Source organism: Engystomops pustulosus, chromosome 1 (assembly GCF_040894005.1).
Source record: "Engystomops pustulosus chromosome 1, aEngPut4.maternal, whole genome shotgun sequence".
NCBI classification, from domain to species: domain Eukaryota; kingdom Metazoa; phylum Chordata; class Amphibia; order Anura; family Leptodactylidae; genus Engystomops; species Engystomops pustulosus.
The window spans coordinates 228,331,411-228,350,040 of NC_092411.1; the positions used below are offsets into that span (position 1 = coordinate 228,331,411).

Consider the following 18,630-nt stretch of genomic DNA (forward strand, 5'->3'; position numbering starts at 1 on the left):
TCCAGAGCTAGGAAGTACATAGAGGAGCCTGCACCAGGAGTGTCACATCATTATACAGGCTGTTAGTCATGTGTTTAGTAGTATCTCATACACACACAGGCTGCAGGGGGCACCAGGAAGCACATAGAGGAGCCAGCACCAGAAGTATTACATCATTATACAGGCTGTCAGTCATATGTATAGGAGTATCTCATACACACACAGGCTGCAGGGGGCGCCAGCACAAGGAAGTACAGAGAGGAACCATTATACAGGCTGTCAGTCAAGCAGTGGGGGTGTGGCTGTACCTCCCATTCATGATTAAGCTGGACAGCTGAATATGATAATCATTCAGTGGATATCTTTCAGGATGCGGTCATACTCTGCATTTTAAGCAAGTGTTTAAAAATGTATTGCAACATATGCAGAGTTGTAAACACAGCTGTTAACACTTGTGTTTACAAAATGCAACAGTTTACACATTGTTAACGCATATGTTAACATAAAATTAACACTTGTTTTTTAACACACTGTAAATCCAAGTGTAAACATTTGAATTCTGTAAGCACAAGTGTTAAAATCTGTTTAATTAGGCTGCTCGTCCTTTTCTTTCCAGAGTTATGGCATTTTCTGTTCTGAAAGTATTTGACAAAAATCTTTCTCACTAGAGGTGGGCGGAGACTAATATCTGTCAGTCTATGCCCTCAGGCTGAGGTCAGTTAGCTTGCCCACACATCCCATGATGCCTTGTGTTCTCTCTCAAAGTAATTTGGCATTAAATCAAGTAAATCCAGTGAACACTCCACAGTGCACATACAGGATGTATATGGTGAGCCTGGCAGCTTCCATCACATGGAGGAGCAGGGAACGTGTAATAAGTGGAAGAAATCATTAGTACATCAGTTACATTCAGTCTATAGTCTGTGCTGTGTGAGCTTATCTGCACAGAGCTAATACTGCTGATGACAAGGTGGGGGGGGCAGCATAAGGCGCAGAGAGAGAGAAAGTTCTGTAGAATCACAGTCTGGGATGGAGGAAATGATAGGGACCAGGAGAGATCTTGTACCTCACTATTCTGTGCAGGAAACATCTGTATTCACTTTATTGGACACATCCAGCTCCGCTACATCCACTGTCACATGACCTCCTCCTCTGTGAGCAGGGAGCAGCAGCTCCTCCCCTCCCATGAAACCGACTCAGAAACAAAGTATATACAAAGTACGGACTCACATGGCTAATCAGCACATGGAGAGGAGGCAGCCATTGCTAAGGTAATGCTATAGCAAAGAAACTACTGCATATAGGTAACAAAGATAATAGGCAAAGTTGTTTTAAATCTATTGATTTGTGAAAACAAAAAAAAACAGTTACTCTTAAGTTTACAGGCATGTAGAGGGACGTAAGGATAGTAGCAATGATTTCTAATAGGAATTTATAAAAATATATTTCGTTTTGGGGGTTAATTTGCCTGACAGGCTCTCTTTAATTGCAGACACAATTGATAACTGTTACAGCTGATCAGTGTAGCCTAGGGCTAAAGTACAATAAATTACCAACATCCAGAGGTCTGTGTGTAACTAGGGGTTGTCTGTAAGTCAGGTGTTCTTAAAGGGAACCTGTCACCGGGAGACCCATTTTTAGCACACCCCCAGTGCCCACAGAGCAAAGTACATAAACTTCCAACTTTTTTTTTTTTTTTTTTTTTTTTAAATACAAAAGGTCTTACAGAAAGATATGTTATATAGTTCCATTAAATGTCATATGCTCTGTGACGAGGCACCTGTCACCTGTGGCTAGAGAGGAGCAGTTTCCCCCCACCCTTTAGAAACCGCTCCTCCATGTGTCCTTTTCTAATATATGAATAACACTCATCACTTGGGATTGGCCGTAGAGGATCAGGGGGCGTCGCTAAGCCAAGTGATGGGTGTTTTCATATATTCATATAAGGACACATGGAGGAGCGGTTTGCTAAATCACTGAAAGAGGACCTGTCACACTGAATAAACCCTTTAGGATCTAGTAAAAGCAGTGTTATAACCACTAGCTTTATAGGAACATACCGATACAGCTAGCCAACACTGCACTGCCATAGCCTCGGAACGCCAGACCAAGCTTACAGCAGTCCGCCGTATTCATGAGGGGGGCGTCTGAGGAGCTCCCCTCTTCTTTGCACCGCCCCTCCGACAACATAGGCTGGCGGTGAGTGCCACGCAGCATGTGGCAGTCACCGCCTCCTCGGACCACCCCCTCATGAGTTCCAGGGGCTATGGCAGTGCAGATAACTTTATCATAGCTAGCGGATTAACACTGCTTTTACTGGGGTAGGGCTAGGGAGCTGCTTACTTTAGTGTTAAGGTTTATTCAGGGTGACAGGTCCTCTTAGACCACAGATGTGAAAAACAACGCCAATGTAAAAGAGCCCTAACCCTATTACACCAAGTGTCAGAAGTTTTGATTGGCTGGGATCCAGGTGCTAACACACCATAATTATATCATATGTACTCAAGTCTATAGACCAAGGATTAATAAATCACATATTCCACTTGAAGAGCCAATCAGATGAAATTAAAAGAGCTTGGTAACCACATTTGAATAGTCATACATGGAGACCTGTCATCCACTAAAAAGACAGGCCACAAGTATAGATGGCTGCTCCCAACCACACAAAGAGTAGAGATATACATATAAATCACAAATTAAAGGGAGCCTAGGGGGATGAAATATCCCTTCAAATATTCCCTCTGATATTTAAAACTCAGATTTCATTAGCATACTCATATCTTTGGCTCTATAGCACCTACAACAAGATTCTCAGCTTTCAAAACTACAGATGAGCGGAACCCCATGTTCCATTTTGGAACCAGCAAATTGACACCCCTTACAACGAGCTATGTCTATGACTGGTCTGGGGTCTCCGAACCTAAACTGGAGTGTTGGGTCCAATCATCTCTATTCAAAACATCAAAATCATCACAATATACTATATTTACTGGAGTATAAGCCAAAAAAAGTAAAAGAGGTAAAAACAGCTTATACTCAAGTATTGGCACCTCTGTGCCTACAGGAGGCCCCTGCCAGTTATTATATTAGAACCTAATGAGCGGATTGTTCTTTTGCTTTTTTTTGGTAATGGCCACCACTCCAAGGATCTAATAATATTTAAATATAAGGGGGTACAGTATATGTAATGGGTCTAACATTTAAATGCAATGACACATAATATATAATGCTTATGTGTGATCCTCGGTACTCGGTTTTATTGGGATGTATTATACCAGTAGCTAGGCTTATTCTCAAGTCAATAAGTTTTCCCTGTTTTGTGGTAAAATTAGGTACCTTGGCTTATATTCAAGTGCTACATAACCATAGCCACAGAGTTCATTGGCAATGTAAGATGCAGATAACGATCCAACTCTAGACTGCGTATCGTTGTTTCTGTGTGGCACAATGTGATTTGAAAGCGAGGATTCTCATCTTTAAAATGACACCAAATCAATAGTTCTATGTGCTGTAAAGACCAAGAAAGGGAGATTTTTTATAAACTACCAGGGGTTAGTAGTTTAAAGAGAACCTACCACCACGAATCTACCTATAAAAGTAGATCGGGTGGTAGGTGGATGTAAGGGACGTGAGGATAGCTCTTTTTAGAGCTAATCCTCACGTCCCCGCTAACTTTTGGGAAACTTTATTGACCGAATATGTAAATTTAGTTATGCGGCTACTGGGGCGTGGAGTAGCCGGCACGAGGCTACACGGCACGACTACTCCACGCCCCAGTAGCCACATTACTCCTCCTACCCTCGTCCGACAAGCCAGCTACTGCGCATGCGCATCATGACGGGCGAGGGCGCGCAGCTACGAGGAGCTGCGCGCCGCACACAACAGGGTGGGAGGAGTAATGTGGCTACTGGGGCGTGGAGTAGCCGCGCCGTGTAGCCTCGTGCCGGCTACTCCACGCCCCAGTAGCCGCATAACTAAATTTACATATTCGGTCAATAAAGTTTCCCAAAAGTTAGCGGGGACGTGAGGATTAGCTCTAAAAAGAGCTATCCTCACGTCCCTTACATCCACCTACCACCTGATCTACCTTTATAGGTAGATTCGTGGTGGTAGGTTCCCTTTAAAGTTAACCTGTCAGCAGGAAGGTAATTTTTATCTGGTGACCGGTTCCAATAGCCTATGCTATGTTGATTAAAAAAAATGATTTTGTCAGCATTGTGAATCATTTCAGAACTTTATGTAAGTTTAATTTACATTACCTGGCCCCCCCTGCCAGTGGCATGTGGTAAGTCCCTTGGGAGAGGGAACTGCAGGAGAGTGAGCGCCAGGGTCTCTTCATGCATTCTTTTCTACTCCACACCATTCCCCTCCCCTTCCTACTCAATGCATGTAACAGTAAAAGGTGAGGGAGCAGCATGAGAGGAGACTGACACAGGCAGGGACTCATCGCATGTTGCTTGCCAGGTATTGTGAAATAAACATATATAAAGTACTGAAATCCTGAAGTACTCATTCAGAACTTGTCACCTGCCGAAATTGACATTTCTGGTGACAGGTTCACTTTATTGTTGTAAAAACTGTTGAGTTCCTTTTAACTGGATATTTTCCCAAAAAATTATACATCATTCTGCTCAACCCTCTCTGCAACATCATGGATTGGTACAAGTGCTGGATTCGGCACCGATAATCAGAATTTGCTTTCGTTCCTCTGCAGAATTGTAACGACATGTAGAGCAATGTTTTGGTGACACCATTTAGAGTACAGCAATCCTCCATCTCCGATAGTTTTGTGAGAAATAAATGGCGCATGCTTGACCTGTCACCCCATTTATCTGGGGTAACAAGACTCCCGCTCTCATGACCGGTGGAGACCCCACTACTGATCATTAGATGGGAAGTCTTGTTCTCGGACTTGCATTGCTCTATCCCTGGACAATGAATGGGGCACACAGCGGGCATTATTATGATGGGCAGGGGTCCCAGCTGTTACCCCTGATCCTATGGATAGAGAATGACATGTCACAGCTCCTGTGAGGACAGGGACATACATGTCAGACATAGGGACACTGACCTCCGGGCGCCCGGTACTTACCCTGCGGTGACAGGAGACGTCTCCATGCTGCTGGCTGAGGGCGCGCTGCTGCGGGCAGATATCAGCACCATTCCCCGGCTGGGCAGAGCGGAGAGCCCGCAGTAGCAGTGGTAGCGGTGGCGCCCGGCTCTCCGGTCACTCCATGCCCTTCCGCTGGCGGCAGGCTCCGGGATGATGGCGGTACGGCCGCTCCTAGCCGGCCAGCAGCATGCGATCCGCTGTCTATGTGTGCGGGTTACTACGAGCTGCTGCGCTCTGTATCAACATCCTGATCTCGCTTCCCCACAGCCAATTAGGACGGTGAGAAGAAAAAGCAGTGGCGCCCTCTGCCTGTGGAAGACTGACACTACCCTGTAGTGAGGGAGGCCGGTCATGTCCCGGCAGTGTCACTGCACCCTGCCGACAACATGTCACTGTGTGCACGATGTCATATGTAGTCATTGTACAGGAATCTTCTAGAAGGAAAGCCATTACGGGGACATGGTAACACGGACGTGTGCACACAATGGGGCTCATTTACTTACGGACTGCGGAGTTCACCAAAAGTGCATTGTCCGGCACTAATGCCCTGTGCTGCGATTCATCGTGTGTCCCATTTCATGAATGCGTCGCTTCCCCGCTCAGGTCTGACAGAGTTCACCTTCTTCTTCGTGGTGCATGTAAGTGTCTTGCGACACAATTTAAAAATTAAATCCCGCGCTCAGACCGAATCAGTCGGATCGTCTCTGTAATCCCCAAAAACGGCAAACAAAGTGCAAATCACAACACTTTTTCCATTTCCATTAGCCTTAGTGAAATAGCTAAGGGAACAGATGAGGTGGCACCCCACCACTGTGACTATGGAAGATAAATGTGAATATGCCAATCCAATATTTTAAAAACGTATACCTTGACAAAAAATGCAGAAACTGCAGATCTTGTCTTATCATTTCAAGCATTTGGCAGGGCCAAACGGCAAATGGCAGAGCTACCATCACAATATTAGCATTGGTGTTCAGCTTCAATTGCGCATCTGTTGCGTCTTCATTATGCTTCCTTTTGTCTCAGTGTCCACAAAAAGGTTTAACATTACTTTGAAAATATCACACCTGGATGTGCAGGGGCGTGCCTAATTAGCAGCCCGGAGTGCCGGACATCTTGTCCATGCTGCTTTTTATAACTTTCTTTTCTAGGTGATCCCGGCCTGTCTAGCTTAGTGGTGGACACTGCCAGGATCGGAATGAATAGGAGCGAAGGTGAATATCCTTAGATGTTTTTCTTAAATGGTTGATTTCCTTTAACCGGTTTGCACTCTGTGTCCGATTTATCGGACGAAGAGCTGATGCCCGATGCCAGGATCTGAGCTGAGCCGGCATTGAGATACATGGGATGTCGGCTGAAACTAACAGCCCACATCACAGTGTAACACCTGCGGTCAGGGTGTTATGATTTTTACCTATTTCATCCCACAAAATATGCTATAAAAAGTGATCAAAAAACATCTACCCCAGAATTATACTGTTGCAAAGTACATGCCCTGCACAAAACAAGTCTTCAACCAGCTCTATAGCCAAAAAATTAAAAATGTTACGCTACTCAGGAGACGGCAAAGCAAAAATGATCGATTTTTCCCCACATTAGGGTTTTATTTGGCAAATATAGTAAAGTATAAGAAAAATTATTCAAGTATGGCATCCCCGGTTTTGACCAGAGCCCGCCGCAAAGCTGGTAGGACTTGCTGCAGCCTGGTACCACCAGGTCGCTCCACAGGCACAACTTTGTCCGCGGTGGTGGCCAAGGCGTACTACAAAGTCGTGAGGCAGATGCGTAGTCGGAGACAGGCAGAAGGTGGAGACAGGCAGCACAGGATCGGAGTTGGGAACGTAGCGGCAGGTCAGGACAGGTGGCATAGGAGCGAAGTCAAGAATGAAATTGAGGTCACAACGGAAAATCAGGATGATCACAAAGGGCTTGGAATACAGCTTTCTCTCAGGCATGGAAGGACAAAGATCAGGCAGGGAACACATATCTAGACCGAAATTGTGTAGGACAGGCACTACCAAGGTATACGAATGTATGTAAGCCAACGCACCCCAATAGCTATACAATCCAAGCAAAACAAGAAAAAGGTGGGATGCGTACACCAGGCTAGACAGAAATAACAAAAAATGTTTATTGGATAAGTAACAATATTAGACACAATCAAGACGGGACAACAATAAATATAAAAACACATACAAAAAGTACACCAGAGGGGTGTACAAAGCTGCCAAGGGCCAAGTTGCCCTAGAAATCCCCTACTACAGTCTGCCAATAGTAGAACTACAGTAACCATAAGGACCAGAGTATGAATAACCATATAGAGCTAAAGTACAAAAAATGATGCATGAAAAGTGTAATTTTAACAATTTAAAGGGAACCTACCACCCCGATTCTACCTATTAAGGTAGAAGTGGTGGTAGGTGGATGGATGGGACGTGAGGATAGCCCTTTTTTGGGCTAATCCTCACGTCCCGGGTGTCTTTTAGAAAACTTTATTACATGTATATGCTAATTTTTTTATGCGGCTACTGGGGCGTGGAGTAGGCGGACATGAGGCTACTAGTCGCGGCTACTCCACCCCCAGTAGCCTCTTTACTCCGCCTACCGGGTAATCTTCGGCACGCAGCTCCTGGTAGCTGTGCACCCTCGTCCGGGTCCCCTGCGTTCTGCGCATGCGCAGAATGCAGGCCTTTGGCTGCGCGGCTCCGGGGCCGGAACTACTGCGCATGCGCAGTAGCCGGGGGACTCGGACGAGGGAGCGCAGCTACCAGGTGCTGCGCGCCGAAGATTACCTGGTAGGCGGAGTAAAGAGGCTACTGGGGCATGGAGTAGCCGCGACTAGTAGCCTCATGTCCGGCTACTCCACGCCCCATTAGCCGCATAAAAGAATTAGCATATACATGTAATAAAGTTTTCTAAAAGACACCCGTGACGTGAGGATTAGCCCAAAAAAGGGCTATCCTCGCGTCCCATCCATCCACCTACCACCCCTTCTACCTTTATAGGTAGAATCGGGGTGGTAGGTGCCCTTTAACAAAGCTCTGATGCATTGATCCCTACATGTCCAACATATACAATACCATGTTGTCGTAGAATGAGACAATAAAGCAAGGCAGGCAGGTGTAGGCAGAGAGAGGGGGGGTAGGCAGACCCCACGCGTATCGTCACCTATTCGGTGACTTCCTTACTTTTCATGCATTATTTTTTGCACTTTAGCTCTATATGGTTATTCATATTCTGGTCCTTATGGTTACTGTAGTTCTACTATTGGCAGACTGTAGTAGGGGGTTTCTAGGGCAACTTGGTCCTTGGCAGCTTTGTACACCCCTCTGGTGTACTTTTTAAGTGTTTTTATATTTATTGTTGTCCCGTCTTGATTGTGTTTAATATTTTTACTTATCCAATAAACATTTTTTGTTACCGTATATACTCGTGTATAAGCCGAGTTTTTCAGCACAAAAAATGTGCTGAAAAACGTCCCCTCAGCTTATACACGAGTCTATAACAAAAAAAAAATTACCCACTTAAACAAAAATAAACTTAAATACTCACCCTCCGATGTCGGCGCGACTTACCGATGTCCCCAATGTCAGCACGTCCCGTCTTCTTTCTTATCCGCGGCTCTTCTTCTTTCTTCTATCTTCCGTCATGGACGCGGCCATGTCTTCTTAGTGGCCGCGCATACTATGACGTCAGCAGCGGCCGCGTCATAGTATGCGCCTGCTAGAAGAAGAGATGGCCGCATCCATGCCGGAAGAGAGAAGAGGAGCCGCGGAGAAGAAAGAAGACGGGACGCGCTGACATCGGGAACATCGGTAAGTCACGCCGACATCGGGGAGCCGCGCTGACATCGGAGGGTGAGTATATAAGTTTATTTTTTTAAGGGCTGGCTGTATACTACTAGGGGCTTCTGTATACTACTGTGGGCTTCTGTATACTACTGTGGGCTGCTGTATACTACTGAGGGCTGCTGTATACTACTAGGGGCTGCTGTATACTACATGGGGGCTGGCAGGCTGTATACTACTGGGGGCTGGCAGGCTGTATACTACTGGGGGCTGGCAGGCTGTATACTATTGGGGGCTGGCAGGCTGTATACTACTGGGGGCTGGCAGGCTGTATACTACTGGGGGGGTTTGACCAATGCATTTCCCACCCTCGGCTTATACTCGAGTCAGTAGTTTTTCCCGGTTTTTGGTGGTAAAATTAGGGGTCTCAGCTTATACTCGGGTCGGCTTATACTCGAGTATATACGGTATTTCTGTCTAGCCTTGTGTACGCATCCCACCTTTTTCTTGTTTTGTTTGGATTGTTCAGGCAGGGAACACAGTAAGGGGTTGGGAATTTATCAGTATTGGCAGGCGGCCAGCTGCAATTATCTGCGTGCTGACCCTTTAAATCTCAGGCAGCTGGGGCGCACGCCCTAGGACAGTGATGGCGAACCTTTTAGAGACAGAGTGCCTAAACTACAACCAAGACCCACTTATTTATCGCAAAGTGTCAACACAGAAATTTAATTTGAGATTTATACTCCCTTCTCTGTCAAAGCTTTCATTGATACCAGCACCCTGAGGACACCAATAAAGCAGAAAATAGAAGAAATTTGGATGATCATTGTAGCTTTGCTCCAGGGTCCCATAAACAAGAATTGTCAGGGCCGGAGCAGGAGCTACAATGATAATCCAGATCTGTCCACACCTTCCCACTCCTCCAGTAGTCCCAGGTAGAGCTGTCACTTTAAAATACCTCTGTGCACAGCAAGTCCTGGGCTGTCTGGGACTGCAAGAAGATACCTGGAGTCATCTCTGGTGATGGCCTGAGTGCCCACAGAAAGGGCTCCGAGTGCCACCACTGGCACCAGTGCCATAGGTTAGCCACCACTGCCCTAGGAGATGGGGACTTGCGCCGTGCCACCGGAGTCAGCGCTGGATTGTGGCGAGGTAAGTGGGCCAGCAGGAGGACCGTGACACTACAAAAGGGGCCAATGAGGAAACTAAAATCCTGTCAGCTGCAGGGCACTGCCTCCCTTCTGAGCCTCTCTGTGCTCCCATAAAACAAGGAATGGCCACGTATGGGAGGTCTCTGTACTTGGGAGAAATTGCATAACAAATTTTTAGAGGGGTTTTCTCTTTTTATCTTTTGAAAATGGGTTGATTATAAAGGAGGATTTTAATGTTAATTATTAAAAATGTCGTCAAAAACAGAAATTATCCTCAAAATAGTCAATTCTGCATATGAAGAAAATTGATATTCAATTTGTAAGACGCGTGACACCAAAATAAATCCAGACATTTCAAAAATTATGAAAAATGTAAAGCAGACATTTGGGAAATGTTATTCAGCAACTTATTTAGGTGATAAAACCATGATTTCGATTTTTGAAAATGGCAAATTTTTCAATAAATTCATCACTCTTTTTATAAATAAACGCAAAACTTATCAGCCAAAATGTACCAATAAAGTGAAGTACACAAGAGGAGAGTAAATCTAAAAGCTACAGACAGATAAGTTCTTTGTCCAGAGATGGAGGAGGGAGGCACAGCAGGGCTGACAATGTATGTAACGGCTGTGATAGCAGAGCTGAGATGTCATGTGTTATATGCATCTCATGGATCTCACCATCTCTCATCTCTCTTTCTATGTGTCAGATACTAGTGAATGTTCAGAAGCCAAATCAAAGTGTATTTTTACACTGAACAGCCTAAGGAGTGATAGGAGCTAAAACGGCAACAGAACTGAGAAAAAATTTAAAAATAATGGGTTAAAAATGATCTTTATTGTGTAAACATCACTAGAGGATTGAAATTTGAGGATTTTCTTTCATGGGCAAACCCCTTTTAGGGTGTGTAGAGAAGGCTCACTGGTTGAGCACTCTCCATACATGGCAGATTAAGTGGACGTCTGCCCTTGAAGGGAACCTGTCAGCAGAACGTGACCAAATAAACCACTACCAGTATGTTGTCAAGCATCTGAACACCTTCCAGATGTTTCTTTCATGACCCACTGTGATGGCATTATCCAGAAAATCTACTTTGAAGTGCAATGCAAGTGGGTAACAGTCGTAAATTTTAACATTGAATCAAGATTTATCTTCCTCAGAGAGCCATCTTTACTGTAATTGATGGTCCTACATCCAGAGTTGTCACTAACCAGATCTCCTGAAGTCTAGTGCATGATGTCAATCACAGAGGAGAAGACTTCAGAACTCCCCACTTTGACTTCAGCGTTAAACTCTCCTCCTCCTTTACTTTATACAACCAATTTACATCTCACTTCAGTGTGCCATCACATAGGACCAGGAAAGAAACAAAAACTAGAAGGTGCTTGACAATATTTTGGTAGTGGTTTATTAGGCCAGTTGCTGATGACACATCCTTTTAACCTGTTTAACCTGTTTTTAACTGGTTTTCTGCAGTCGAACCCAACTATTGAACCTAAACAGCAGTGACATATATTGGTCTTCACAACCAATGATGTTATTAGGGGGAGCCCATCCATTGCCATGGCAGACCTGCCATGTATAAATCTCTATCAGTAGTACAGCAGCATATTGTATCACCGATCAGATACCCTTGAGGACTAATAAATAAATAAAAAATTTGACTGGAGCAAATAAATGGCAGTGCAGTTGCCATAAGCCTTAGGTTTGTTGCTCTGCATCTATAACAGCCTGAAGATGGGAAAAAAAAAAATAAATAAATATAAAAACTAAATTTTCCATTCACTCTCCTTCCATAGAACACCTATATAAATGAAAATAAACCAACACTATAAACATGTTAGGTATACACATCTCAAAATCTGTAAAATTTTCAAAATAGTTATCCCATGTGGCAAATGCTGCAATGGAAAAAAACCCCTCCAAAATAAAAAAAATTACATTTTGCCAAAAATTCTCAAAAGGTCGTAAAGTTCTGAAAATGGTATCAATGGAAACATCAGCTTGTGCCACAAAACATCTTACAAAGCTTCTTACTATCAAGTATAAAAAAGGAATAGATGTTGGGGTATGGTTTTTAAAAAATTTTCTGCAAGGATTTTTTTCAAGGTACTATAGCATAACAAAACTATACAAATGTTGTATGTCTGTAATGGTACTGTCCCAAAAAATTAAGGGTAGGAGTCAATGTACACAGTCAACATGCACACAGTCAGTGTTGTCAAAACAAAGCCTGCTACAAAATGTCAATACTGTGTTTTTTTGTCACTTCAGCCTCATTTGAATTTTTTTCTTCCAGTACAGGCAAACCACACCTGAGTGAAGTTGGCCCCCCCACCTTGTTCAAATCAAACAAAATTGGTGTCAAACGTTTGTGCTACATTTGTGCTGGTTTGTGCAGCAAAAATTTTCGTTTGTGCCGCTATCATTTTTAAGATATTAATCAGAGTTTCCAGAGGTCATCAGAGGTCAACCAGCCCCCCCCCCACATTGTCCAAACCAAACAAAACTGGTGCCTAACAATTCTGCTACGTTTGTGCTAGTTTGTGCTGCTCAAATTTTTGTTTGTGCTGCTTTTGTTTTGAGTATATGAACAAAAAATGAAAGGTCAAAAGTTCAAGCAGCCCCCCCACATTAACCAAATCGAACAAAACTGGTGTCAAACGTTAGTGCTCCGTTTGTGCTGGTTTGTGCAGCAAAAATTTTCGTTTGTGCTGCTATCATTTTTAATATATTCATACTTTTTTCCAGAGGTCATCAGAGTTCATTTCTTCCAAAGTACAATGGGGCAGATTTACTTACCCGGCCCATTCGCGATCCAGCAGCGCGTTCTCTGAACAGGATTCGGGTCTGGACGGGATTTATGAAGGTAGTTCCTCCGCCGTCCACCAGGTGGCGCTGCTGCGCTGAAAATCATCTGAACGCGCCAGAATACACCGAGCTGGACCAGGTGAAGGTGAGCGCTTCCCAAGCGACACATTTTCGGTTTTTAAATGCGGCGGTTTTTACGAATCCGTTGGGTTTTCGTTCGGCCACGCCCCCCGATTTCCGTCGCGTGTATGCCAGCGCGGATGCGCCACAATCCGATCGCGTGCACCAAAATCCCGGGGCAATTCAGGTACAATCGGCGCAAATCGGAAATATTCGGGTAACACGTCGGGAAAACGTGAATCGGGCCCTTAGTAAATGACCCCCAATGTGTTTGCTAGCTCCCCCTGGTGATCAAACTAGGGAAGTGTCACTAAGTTTGTTTTTTACCAGTTCATCCTAAACACCTTTAACCTATGTAAACACCTGAACATACTGAAAAAATGATAGCGGCACAAATGAAAATTTTTGCTGCACAAACCAGCAAAAACGTAGCACTAACGTTTGACACCAGTTTTGTTTGATTCGGTTAATGTGGGGGGGCTGCTTGAACTTTTGAACTTTAATTTTTTGTTCATTTATTCAAAACAAAAGCAGCACAAACAAAAATTTAAGCAGCACAAACCAGCACAAACGTAGCAGAATTGTTTGGCACCAGTTTGGTTTGGTTTGGGCAAGGTGGGGGGGCTGGTTGACCTCTGATGACCTCTGGAAACTCTCATTAATATCTTAAAAACGATAGTGGCACAAACGAAAATTTCTGCTGCACAAACCAGCACAATCGTAGCACAAACGTTTGACACCAATTTTGTTTGATTGAAACAAGGTGGGGGGGCCAACTTCACTCAGGTGCAATCCACAGGTTACATATAAGATAGGTTATGTAGGTTTGTTCTTAAGAATTTGTTTATGTAACTCCAGACAAAGTATTTTTTGTTCACTGTGACAACTGGATTTTTATATTTTTGGCTTGACAGATGAACAAGGATGAACAATAAAGCTTCACTGCAGGCACCTTACATTATATCACTGCAATTATAGTAAATTACCAGCATCCAAAGAACTTCCCTAAAAGTCACAGTGGGCAGATAAGTCTGTCTGTTACTATGGGTCATCTTTAAGGAGGACCTGTCACCCATAAATTGGGCACTAGGAGCTGCTTATTAAAGTTAGCAGCTCCTAGTGCTTAAAGGGAACCTGTCACCAGGAGAGCCATTTTTAGCACTCCCCCAGTCCCCACAGAGCATAGTACATGCACTGCCAAAGTGTTTTTGTAAAAAAAATTGGTTTTACAGAAAAAAAGATATGTTATATTGTACCTTTCATTAGCATCTGCTGTGTGACTAGGCAGTTGCCAATTGGGAGGGACTGGAAAGGAGCAGTTTCCCCCCCACCCTTGGGAAACATGTGACCTTTTCAAATATATGAATAACTCCCCACACTCGGGATTGGCTGTAGAGGAGCAGGGGGCGTCGCTAAGCCAAGTGATGAGTGTTTTCATATATTTGAAAAGGTCACATGGAGAAGCTGAATCCCAAGGGTGGGGGGGGGAACTGCTCCTTTCCAGCCCCTCCCAATTGGCAACTGCCTAGTCACACAGCACATTATAATGAAAGGTACAATATAACATATCTTTTTTTCTGTAAAACCAATTTTTAATACAAAAACACTTTGGCAGTGTATGTACTATGCTCTGTGGGGACTGGGGGAGTGCTAAAAATGGGTCTCCTGGTGACAGGTTCCTTTTAAACAAACGCTGCAGTGTTAGAATGATAGTGTTACCGGAAACCTCCTCTAACACTGCGGCTGAGAACAATGTAAATGCTGGACCGCTCGCCAAGTGGTCCAATGTATTCATGAGGGGGCAGGGGTTGGAACGGGGTTAGGGGCGGTGACTGCCACATGATGCATAGCAGTCACTGCCAGCCTATGGAGCGAGCAGGCGATCTGGGGAAGAGGCAGCACCTCGGACCGCCCCCCCATGAATACATCAGACCCAAGTATGGGATTTGGAATGGGGGAAGCAAAAATGCATGAAGGTACTTACCCCTTCACAATCAGCCAACATTGAATTACATTGAGCAGTCGTGAGGGGGTCTATGGTCTATTCCATATGTACAACACCATAACTGGAAAATAAACATCCAAATGTCCACATTTTTTTACATCTTTGCCTCCCATTGGGAATATGTTTATTTGGATTGGCAGGGTGCTCTAGGGTTTCCTTTAACCTAGGGATAACCTGGGACCGTCCTTTTTGGTTGTTAGGGTGAGTTGGTGATAGGGTATACCAGGGGCAGTGCTGACATCTGAATCCTGACCTGGATGGACTTTTCACATACACCCCTCTCCCCTACTTCCTCTGCTTTTGGTTGTTTGGTTCAGCTATCATCCACTTAATAGTTCTGATATAGGGCTGAGTCCTCTTCATACAAGGGTGGCGGTTGTTGCATATTGCAGCAAATCCCCACCGCTAATAACCACGGTCGCTAATAACCTTTCGTTGCCGCCAGAGGCTCATTGTAATGAATGAGCTGCAAAAATGCCATATATTGCAATACAGAAGTATTGCAGTATATGGTAGGAACGATCTGACTATCTAGGGTTAATGTACCCTAGATGGTCTAAGGAATAGTGAAAAAAAAAAGTTTAAAAAAAAAAGTTAAAAAAATGTATAAAATATTAAAAATTCAAATCACCCCCCTTTCGCTAGAACTGATATAAAACATAATAAACAGTAAAAATCACAGACACATTAGGTATCGCCGCATCCCAAAATGCCCGATCTATCAAAATATAAAAACGGTTATGGCCGGTGGTGACCTCCGAGACGGGAAATGGCGCCCAAATGTCCGAAATGCGACTTTTACACCTTTTTACATCACATAAAAAATGGAATAAAAAATGATCAAAATGTTGCACAGACCTCAAAATGGTAGCAATGCAAACGACGGCTCATTTTGCAAAAAATTACACCTGACACAGCTCCGTGCGCCAAAGTATGAAAAAGTTATTAGCTTCAGGAGATGGCAAAAATTTTTTTTTCTTTTTTGTACACATTCGTTTAATTTTTGAAAATGTATTAAAACACAATAAAACCTATATAAATGTGGTATCACTGCGATCGTACCGAACCGAAGAATAAAGCTGAGGTTTTATTTTGAGTGCACAGTCAAAGTCGTAAAAACTGAGCCCACAAGAATGTGCGTTTTTTTTCCAATTTTTCCACATTTGGAATTTTTTTTCAGCTTCGCAGTACATGGCATGTTAAAATAAATAACATTACGGGAAAGTAAAATTTGTTACACACAAAATAAGCCCTCACACAGGTCTGTACACGTAAAAATGAAAAAGTTATGGATTTTTGAAGGTGGAGAGCGAGAAATGAGCGAAAAAACCCTGCGTCCTTAAGGGGTTAAAAAAGCTATGGGAAACTGTCATTAGGTGAAAATGTGTGATCATGATGACAAGTTCCCTTTAATCTTGCATAGCAGCTATTCAGGTGACGGACTCGATTATTTGCATATGGTTCAATCGGCAATGTATACAGGTGTCTTAATTACAACCCTTCTAATATGCTAAATTAAACAATGTTTCTTTATACAAACCATTCCATCTTACCGGTATTTTTAGTCTAATCAGAGGAGCCTCACTGATGAATCATTACTCATGAAGTCTTGTTTCGTGCAAGCACTCTAGCTAGTATGGAATTTTTCTAGACTGTGTTCCCACGTACACAATTATTATTTCAGTCAAGAAATAAAATAATGAAACCTTGATATCCTCCCACATGTTAATGTGTCTTTGAAAATACTAAAATGGTTTCTTTAGATTTTTATTGCAGTGACAGTGGTGATAGTGAGGACGATTTATTAGAGCTTCTGCACCAGTTTTCTTAACTATATAATGCCATGTGGGCATGGAGAGAGTGTGAAGGGACACAGCTGCCGGCGTACCTGCCCTGTGTACCTGCCCTGCGCACTTTCTAAAATCCTGCAAACATTTACACAAAACTATGCCAGGTTGGCCAGGCCTTTTTTTGTTTTTGTGTTTCCATTTTTCACTCCCCATCTTCAAAAATCTTTCACTTTTTATTTTTCCATGTAAAGAGCTGTGTGAGGGCCTTCTTTCTGCATAACAAATTGCAATTCATAGTGACCCTATTGAATATTCCATGGCGTGCACTGGGAAGCAGGAAAAAATTCTAAATGCAGTGAAATTGGTTAAAAAATTTATTTGCACCATTTTCTTGTGGGCTTGGATTTTGCCGCTTTAAAGGAAACCTACCACTTGTAGTGGCAGGTTTCCGATGGAAATACCGGGCACCAGCTCAGGGTGAGCTGGTGCCGGAGCTTATTTTAGTTAGTGTTTTAAACCGCGGTATCGCGGTTTAAAACACTTTTTAAACGTTATAGCCGGCGCAGGCAGGTACGCGCTCGGCGCTTACCGTGCACGCGGCTCTCATTCACTTCCTATGTAGCCGCGTGCACGGTAAGCGCCGAGCGCGTACCTGCCTGCGCCGGCTATAAAGTTTAAAAAGTGTTTTAAACCGTGATACCGCGGTTTAAAACACTAACTAAAATAAGCTCCAGCACCAGCTCACCCTGAGCTGGTGCTCGGTATTGCCATCGGAAACCTGCCACTACAAGTGGTAGGTTTCCTTTAACTGTCCACCTCAAGTTACATGTCTCCTTTATTCTTTAGGTTGGTACGATCATGGAGATACTAAATTAGGTTTTATAATTTTTTCATACATTTACAAAAATGAAAACTTCTCACCATTGTCATGCTTCAGTTCACAGAGCTGTGTGTGATGTAATTTTTTTGCAAGATGAAATGATGTTTTCAGTGCTACCATTTTGAGGACTGTACAGCCTTTTGATCAGTTTTTATTTAATTTTTTTTAATATGTTGCAAAAAAGGAGAAAAAGTGTCATTTTTGACTCTGGGTGCTATTTTTCATTACAAGGTTAAACCCCCGGGAATAATCGTTATTATATTTTGATAGATGGGACATTTTGGGACATGGCGATATTGATCATGTTTATGATTTTTACTGTTTATTTATATTTATATCAGTTCTAGGTGATTAGAATTTTGAGGGTTTTTTTAATTAACTTGTTTTCTAACTTTTTTAATATTATCAGGGTCGGTGATGGTGGACCCACTGAACCACCCCGAACGATGATGTCCTAACACCTGGAAGCAAAGTAGCACCTGGAATTCACCAGAGCCCGCTGCAAAGGGGGTTGGACTTGCTGTGGTGGGATACCACCAGGTTTCTTCACAGGCGCAACTTTGCTTGCTGTGATGGCCAAGGCAAGGTACAGAATCGGCAAGCAGAATCAGAGTCATGGTCAGGCAGAAGGTCAGAACAGGCGGCACAGGATCGGAGTTGGGGACGTGGCAGAAATGATGAGATGATGTATGTCACTCTGGTCACATGACATGAAATGTGACCAGTAAGGAGGCATAAGGCATGGGGAGGATTTGATAGGAGCAGGACACGCCCCCTCTAATGTCAGGTAAAATAAGATAAAAGGTGATTTATGTGGATGTAATTGAAATAATTTTTAGCTAAAAGAAGGGTGTCAGTCAGTGAATAGAGCTCAATAGGAACCTGTCACTGGCTGTATATGTGCAAATATGCTGACAGGTTCCCTTTAAATACAAATAATATATCCTACAGAAAAAAAGTTAAGTGGCACATCCAAAATTACATAATACTTGA

At 43.5% G+C, this 18,630-nt stretch overlaps 1 protein-coding gene across 1 annotated transcript in view; it reads right to left on the reverse strand.

Moving 5' to 3' along the window:
- The window catches only part of KLHL2 (kelch like family member 2), a 74,728-nt gene extending 69,368 nt beyond the window's left edge, over nt 1-5,360 (reverse strand). The window contains exon 1 of the mRNA XM_072120228.1: nt 5,072-5,360. Within this exon, the coding sequence (XP_071976329.1) occupies nt 5,072-5,142 (71 nt within the window). The 5' untranslated portion in view covers nt 5,143-5,360. The remainder of the gene's footprint in view (nt 1-5,071) is intronic.
- Nucleotides 5,361-18,630: the final 13,270 nt, after the last annotated feature.